General features: G+C 54.4%; 1 protein-coding gene across 2 annotated transcripts; it reads left to right on the top strand.

Annotated features, from left to right (window-relative positions):
- Nucleotides 1-738: 738 nt before the first annotated feature.
- On the top strand, nucleotides 739-5,961 carry IRF2BP2 (interferon regulatory factor 2 binding protein 2; the record flags this gene model as incomplete). 2 transcript variants are annotated; one of them, XR_014589454.1, is made up of 3 exons in its annotated part: nucleotides 739-1,768; nucleotides 2,029-2,940; nucleotides 5,077-5,961. XR_014589454.1 is itself a non-coding variant. In XM_083855986.1 (2 exons), 2 exons carry the CDS (start codon nucleotides 739-741, stop codon nucleotides 2,748-2,750), a joined length of 1,752 nt encoding a protein of 583 aa, XP_083712112.1. In that variant the 3' UTR covers nucleotides 2,751-5,961. The 2 variants fall into 2 exon arrangements, 1 of the variants encoding a protein (XP_083712112.1); XM_083855986.1 differs by having other exon boundaries at nucleotides 2,029-5,961.
- Nucleotides 5,962-8,056: the final 2,095 nt, after the last annotated feature.

The following is an 8,056-nucleotide window of genomic DNA, read 5'->3' as shown; positions in this document are numbered from 1 at the left end:
GGAAATAGTAATACACCCAACAATAATAAAAATAAAATTAGAAAAGAAGGAGGGAGCCGCGGGGCACCCCCACCCCTCGCCTGGTCCCTGTCCGCTGGCACAGCCCTCCCGGGGGCGCGGCGGCCCCGGCGGCGGGAGGAAGCCCCGGTGGCGGTGCCGGGGGCGCGGGCAGGGGCCGGGGCCGGGATCGCGGCGGCGGCGGCGGCGGGGCGGGGGCGCGCACCGCGCAGGCGCGGCCGGCACTGTCGAAGAATCGGAGCGGCGGCGGCGCGCAGAGGCGGCGGTGGCGGCTGGAGCCCGGCACGGCACGGCGCCGCCGCCAGCCCCGGCCCCGGCCCCCGTGGCAGTCCCCGCCCCGCCCGCCCCGCCGCGCCGAGCCGCGCCGGCCCCCGCCGCCCCGCGCCGCCCCGTAGTAGCCAGAGAGCGGGGGAGCCGTGCGGGCGGCAGCGGCCGCAGCCCTGCGCCAGCCGCGCGGCGGAGATGCGCCTGCCCGCCGCCCTGTGAGCGCCGCCGGCGGAGACGGCTCGGGGAGCGGCCATCCCCGCAGCGGCTGTGCCCGCGCTCCGGCGCACGCCAGAGGAAGGCGAGGGGGAGGGGGCCCGGCGGACGGTCCCGCTGCGGCCGCGGCTCCCGAGCCTGCCCGTCGGGACTCCGGTGACGAGGGGCGGAGGAGGAGGAGGAGGCGGCGGCGGCCGGAGCCGGAGCGGGGGGCGCTCGCCGCTGCCCCGGGGCCGGGACATGTCGTCGGCGGCGGTGGCGGCTGCTTCCCGCAGGCAGTCGTGCTACCTGTGCGATCTGCCCCGCATGCCCTGGGCCATGATCTGGGACTTCACCGAGCCCGTCTGCCGGGGCTGCGTCAACTACGAGGGCGCCGACCGCGTGGAGTTCGTCATCGACACGGCGCGGCAGCTGAAGCGGGCGCACGGCTGCTTCCCCGAGGGCCGGGCCCCGCCGCCGCCCCACGCCAAGCAGCCTCCGCTCTCCGCCAAGGAGCTCCTGGCGCAGCAGCAGCAGCAGCTCGGCCACCCCTCGGCGGCGGAGGCGGCGGCGCGGGCCCCGCCGCAGTCCTTGGAGCGCTACTCGCTGGCGGCCGAGCGGCCCCCGCCCCGCCTGGGCGCCGAGTACGGCGGCGGCCGGCAGGTCAACGGCATCCTGGTGCCCAACGGCTTCCCCAAGCCCGAGGAGCCGCCCGAGCTCAACCGGCAGAGCCCCAACCCGCGGCGGACGCACGCCGTGCCGCCCACCCTGGTGCCGCTGGTCAACGGCGCGGGGCTCCCCGCCGCCATCGGGGGTCTGGGCAGCCGCGCCGCCGCCGCCGCCTCGCTGGCCGCCATCTCCGCCGCGCCCGCCCCCATGGCCGTGCCCGTGCCCCAGCAGCCCGCCGCGGCGCAGGCGGCGGGGCAGGCGGCGGGGCAGCCCGGGGAGATGGGGCACAAGCGCCCCGGATCCGTCTCCTCCTCCTCCTCCTCGTCGGGCGGCGGCGGCGGCGCGGCGGGGGAGCACGACGGCGGCGCCAAGGAGAAGCGCGGCTCCGCCGAGAGCCTGCCCGCCGCGGCGGCCGCAGAGCTGGCCGGGGAGGGCAAGGGCCGGCCCAGCGCCGAGCAGGAGTGGCTGGCCAAGCCCAAGACCGTGCGGGACACGCTGCTGGCCCTGCACCAGCACGGCAGCCACGGCGTGGCCCCCTTCGACAGCAAATTCAAGAAGGAACCGGGCATGACGAGCGGCAGGCTGCTGGGCTACGAGACCAACGGCTCCGTGGGCAAGCCGGGTGAGGAGCCGGGCCGGGGGGCGGCGGGCCGGGCACGGCACGGCAGGGCAGGGCAGGGGAGGGGAGGGGGAGCTCTCGGGGATGCGGGGCGGGGAGGGGGAGCTCTCAGGGATGCGGGGCGGGGGCGGCGGGCGGTTTGGCCGCTCGGGTGGCCGGTGCCCGGGGAGGGCCGGGCCCGCCCGTTCCCGCGGTCGCTCGGCCGTGCACTGTGGCCGCGCTGCCTTCTGACCCTCCCCGCTCCCCCCGCTCTGTCTCCGCAGGGGCCCGGGCCGCCCGGAAGAGGAAGCCTTCCCCCGAGCCGGAGGGCGAGGCTGGACCCCCGAAGATCAACGGGGAGGTGCAGCCCTGGCTGCCCACCTCGTCGGAAGGGATGAAGCTGCCGCTGACGGCCACCCCCTTCATGTCGCCCCCGCCGCCCACCGCCTCGCCCCACTCCAACCGGACCACGCCGCCCGAGGCGGCCCAGAACGGCCAGTCCCCCATGGCCGCCCTCATCCTGGTGGCGGACAATGCCGGGGGCAACCACGCCTCCAAAGACGCCAACCAGGTCCACTCCACCACGCGGAGGAACAGCAGCAGCCCCCCTTCGCCGTCGGCCATGAACCAAAGAAGGCTGGGCCCCGGCAGGGAGGTGCCGGGGCAGGGGCCCAGCGCGGCGGCGGCGGGCGGCCTGGAGCCCGTGCACCCCGCCAGCCTGCCGGACTCGTCCCTCGCCGCCAGCGTCCCCTTGTGTTGTACCCTCTGCCACGAGCGCCTGGAGGACACCCACTTCGTGCAGTGCCCCTCCGTCCCCTCCCACAAGTTCTGCTTCCCCTGCTCCCGGCAGAGCATCAAGCAGCAGGGAGCCAGCGGGGAGGTGTATTGCCCCAGCGGGGAGAAGTGTCCCCTGGTGGGCTCCAACGTGCCCTGGGCCTTCATGCAGGGGGAGATCGCCACCATCCTGGCCGGAGATGTGAAAGTGAAAAAGGAGAGGGACTCGTGACTCGCCCGCGCTCGACGCCCGATGTCACCTTGAACTCGAACTGCTCGAATTCTGTATATATCTATAAATATATATATATAAATATATATATATATCTCCAAGACAAGGGAAATGTAGACTTCATAAACATGGCTGTATAATTTTGATTTTTTTGAATACATTGTGTTTCTATATTTTTTGAAGACAAAAGGTATGTACTTATTATAAAGGCATTTCTTCTAATTCTTCTCTTTTTTTTTCTGTTTCGTTTTTTCTTTTTTTTTTTTTTTTCCCTTTTGTTATAGCAACTATTTGTTGTGCTTCCCTGGTGACAGTTACTGTTCAATGTAGGCTGTGACTTGCGCTGCTTTTTTTAGAGAGCACTTGGCAAACCAGAAATGCTTCTAGCTGTATTTGTATGCACTTGTTTCTTCTGTTTTTTTCTTTTCTTTTCCTTTTTTTTTTTTTTTTTTTTTTTTTTTATTTTAAACGCCAAATACACTTTCTGACATTGTAAAGATTGCCTTACTGTCTGTGATTCCTTATTCCTGGCCCCTGTCCTGTAGAGCTGGTGGCATGCAGGCTTGGTGTGAGGCAGCTGGGGACAAGAGTGGCTGGTGTGCCCTTTGCCATCCCGCTGGCCAGGCGAGCTTAGGGAGCAGGAGGGCTTTTCTCCCAGAAGCGCGTGGCTCGGGTTGCCATGGAAGATCCTCCAGATCCAGTCCCAAATTGCTCACTGTTTCTCAAGGGAAGTTTCCACCAGAGTAGGATGTGGAGAAGTGTCCAAGAGGCGCTGTTGAGTTAGGGATTTCTGGGTTTGTTTTTGGTTTGGTGTTCTGTTTTTTTTTTTTTTTTTTTTTTTAAGGCAAAGTTGACCGCAGTTCTCGTGATCAGTTGTAAGATTACAAAACTGCATTTATTCACCAGTTGCATACCGTAACGTGGAATTTTGATAACGAACTTAGTTACATGGTTGGCGAAGGTGCCAATGTAGCACTGCCATTTCTGAAGGTCTTCAGTGTCACTTGTGGGGCTTTTGTGTCTTTGGACAAAGCTGGGGATGTGGGGAAGAGACTTTATTTTATTTTACTTTAATTTTCAGATAGTGCATATGGATTTTGATTTTGCTTACCAGTCACCTCTAGTGCTGTTGCTATTGTTACTATTGCTGACCCGGTATTTCCAAGTAGTGGCAGGTACGGTGTGGTACAGTGACAGCAGTGACTGAGGCTCTGCCAAATTGCTCGCGGGCATATCAGTGACAGCCCAAATGTGGGTGGAGGAAACCTGTAATTTCCTTATTACGTATGCTTGAAACAAACCTACTGCTATTCTTTGAAAATGAAAATATAAACTGGTTGAAAGGAAAGCAAGTGGGGCTGCACATAATGGCCCCGGCCCTGCCTTTTAAGCTACTTTGGAGAACTCTTTTGTAAAGCCACTTCTTTTGATCATGCTTCTGCATCACCAAGCAGACTTCTAAAATCAATAAATCATTGGTTACTAGAAATAGTTCAAGTCTTATAGTGATGTTTTTGTGCTGTTTATAGTTCATTGGCAACACTGCAGCTGTCTGAGCCCTTCTGTCGAGGTGTTTATAACTCAGTTATATGCGGTTGTTTCTGAACAAAAGGGTGGTGAGGTCGTCCTGTCCCAGGGACCAGCTAATAAACACTTCCAGTATCAGAAGAGGAGGAGGAAAAATCTGTTCAGCCAGCTATCTTTGGGTGCTTTTTAGTCAACTGTCCTTATTGTGATAATGTTCAAACTGCAATTTAATGCAGAGAGGTTTTTTTTTCTTTTTTTTTTTTTTTGGAAGACTACATTTTTTTTTTTAAAAAGAAATGGTCATTATTAGTATTTGAAGATCAGAACTGCACATGCACAGTAATTTTCTATGAAGTGTTGATGAGCACACCCACTACATTGTGTTCCATATTACAGGTCAATGTAATATTAGATAAGACTTGCATGATAAACAAATTCATTGAGTCAATATTACGCTTTAAAACTTATAGTCAAGATTGGTGTCTTATGTAAACACATTTAGCCAATTTGAAGAAAACGCACATTATATATATACCTATATATATACCTATATATAAAAAAATGCCAACTGTAAAGGATTCTTTGGAACCACTATGATCTGTGTAAATGTGTATTTAGGCACTTTATTAAAAAAAATGGAATTTGAGCTGATAGATGGTAACAAGTTCTTCAAAGTTGCTTGGCATAATACCTTACATGGGAAGAAGTTCACATTTTTGATTAAGGTGGTATCCCTACACTTAAAAAAATAAGCAAAACTGAATTCCAAAGCAAAACAAATTCCCTTTTGTGTCATCAGGTGTCCCATCTGTGAGCGTGCCGAGGGTGAGACCTGCTCCTGACAAAGTACACCCTTGTTTTGGGGCCAAGGGACATTGGTGTGACTCGGTGGAGAGGCCTATAGGGAAGCACACCTTCCTCCTCCTCCTCCTGCCAGACACCCGCTCCTGCAGCTCTGTGACTCCTGGAGAGGATGGAAACTCCCCAGCCGGTGATGCCAGGCAGTGGCCCAGAAACAACATAATGGAAAAGAAATGGCACACGGTGGCTATGCTCACTCAGCTGACTTTGAGCCCCCAGCCAAGTCTAATCACCATAAAACTCCAGAACTGCAAAAGAAAAACAAACAAAAAAACCCCCAAAAAAACAAAAAAAAAACCAAACCAAAAAAAGAATTTTTTTTAAAAATTGAGGGTGTTCATACATAGCTCATTTTTCTCACATTGAATGTTGCTTTTTCCTTTTGCTTGCTTTGCTCAATTACAATAATGCTCCAGTGGATTCTCCCTTTATTAGTACTTCCTGGGCTACAAGCTTTTTTCTTTTTTTTTTTTCTTTTTTTCCTATTATTTTGAAGTGCTTTAGCTGCAACAGTGCTACTGTTAATATTCCTTTTTAAACTTTTTAAAAGGTGATACTGTAACTTGTGTAGTATTAAAAGTGTTTTAATGAAGAATGTGTGATTATTATATTTTTTTTCCAACTCACTTCCATTATTTTTTTTTTAAAGATACTTTTTCTGGGCAGTTCAACTGCACGGTGCGGTGCTTTTCTTGATAGCTGCTGAACTAACCTTTGGCCAGTTTGGCATTTTTGGTTTCTTTTTTTTTTTTTTTTTTTCTTCTGACACTAAGGATAAAGAAACTAGGAGCTTTAAATACTGACTGCATTTTTTTGTATATTAAAAAAAAAAAAGAAGAAAAACTTGCAAAAGCTATAGTTGTACAATATTATTATTATTTTAATACTGTCCTGACATTTATTTGTAAACAGACAGCAGTGTGGGACAAGAAGGGATGCATGGAGCTGGTGGGTGCTGCCCTGTGCCTGGGTCCCAGGGGCTGGGAAAGGTGCCCTGCAAGGGAAGCTTTGACCACCTTTGCAGTGGCCTTAGAAAACCTGGTATGTTTGGGAGCTCTTTTTAGACGTGCTGTAAACCAGGCCATGGCAACCGCGTGTTTTTATGAACTAGCTCTTAGGCCAAGGGTATAAATACATTTGAGAGTGCTCTCTAGTGGCTTGTTATGTCAACAGAGTCCCTGGATCCTTTCCTTCTGCACCCGGGCCAAGCCCTGCTTGCCTGTCTGTCCAGCTGGCAGGGTGGTGGCTTTCGGTGGCACAGGATGGGACGCTGCTCTGGGGACACCCAGCCACCTGCCACCTGCAGTGGGACACCTGCCCCGCTCGTTGCACCCACTCCATGTGTCCAACTTGCTCCCAAAGCAGTGTGGGACACACCATGTGCAGTGCAGGGTGTTATGGTGCAGCTGCAGTGCCCACACCAGCACAGCACCTCCTCAGGAGGGAGGAGAAAACACTGGATTGTGTGGAAATAATGGCACCAGAGGTGGCTGAGCTGCTTGGAGCCCTGACTGTCCTGCTTCACTCCAACAGGGCTATGTCCAGTCATTAGGCTTGAAAAGGCTCAGCCATCAGCATTTCACGTTTCTCCTCCTTAGGCATTTGCATTTAGGTAGCGGTAACTGCATCTTTTGAAAAATGATTGAAAAAAACCCAAACTCAACCATCACCTTTCCTTAAGTGGACTCTTGTCTCTACAGACACCAGAGGTCCAGCCCAGTATAAACTACCTCCAGCATATGCTCCCATAATGAGGCAAACAAAAAAAAGGAGAAGAGAGAGAGAGAGAGAAAGGAAGGAAGAAAGGAAGAAAGAAAAAGAAAGAAAGAAAGAAAGAAAGAAAGAAAGAAAGAAAGAAAGAAAGAAAGAAAGAAAGAAAGAAAGAAAGAAAGAAAGAAAGAAAGAAAGAAAGAAAGAGAAAAGAAAAGAAAGAAAGCAAGCCGATTATTTTCCACTGTTAAAACATAAGATGGACTTGTGCAGTGTATGGATGCACTTCCTGCAGTAGGTGCATCACAGCCAGTGACCCTTGCCATTCGCCAGGCACGGCCATGGAACAGCTCAGCTGCCCTGCCCTGATCCCATGTAGGCCACCAGTATTCCTGAGCCATCCTCCTTCCCCTGCCCTTTGTTCCCAGGAGCAGATGCCTTTCCTCTGCCAGGGCCCAAGGTCAGGCAGTGCTAGAAGCAGATGAATGAAGTGCCTGCTTATCCACTTCATCACCCGGAGCTGCTGCTCTGCTCCAGAGGTAACTCTTTCACTGCCTCCAGACAGCCTCTGGAGCATGCCACAGGCTTTAAGCACTAAATGTGGGGTTCAAATTCCAATCATGGAACTCCCTGAGAGGCTGAACTCTCCCTCCTGGGAAAGAAGGCCTACAGACATCTCCCATGGGAAGTTCCCAAGTGCATGTTAGTGCCCACATGGCTGTCTTGCTGGCTGGCATAGGTACACTGAAGATGAGGTGACAGCTCTGCAGTATTTTTAGACATCACCTCACTCTGCTTTTCTTTCTGCCACTCCAGAGCCAGTTTTGTAGAGACTGGAATAGAAGAGTACATGCTAAACCCCAAAATGTTGCATCAAGCTGAAACAACATAAAACAAACTTACAAAGAAACCAGAACCACTCACAGAGGCTTTTCATAGGTGTATCTTCATCTCATCACCTCTGACTCAGCAAACGCCACAAGAAACATCCCTGCCCATTAGCTCCCATCTCCAGCAGCACTGGGACAGGTGTGAGAACCTGCCCTGCCTGGCACAGCACCCAGCCATACTCCCATCTCAGGGTCCCTTTGTCTGTCCCCCAACCTGCTGCCTCTTGCCCTGGTGGTCCCCAGCTGTGGGGTGCCCCCATCCCATCCTGGGGTGCCCTGTCCAGGGCTGGGGGTGCCCTTCTGGGCTGGGGGGCTGTG

Source organism: Zosterops lateralis (assembly GCF_965231275.1).
Source record: "Zosterops lateralis genome assembly, chromosome: 3".
Classification (NCBI taxonomy): domain Eukaryota; kingdom Metazoa; phylum Chordata; class Aves; order Passeriformes; family Zosteropidae; genus Zosterops; species Zosterops lateralis.
This window is presented reverse-complemented; position numbering and strand designations above follow the sequence as displayed.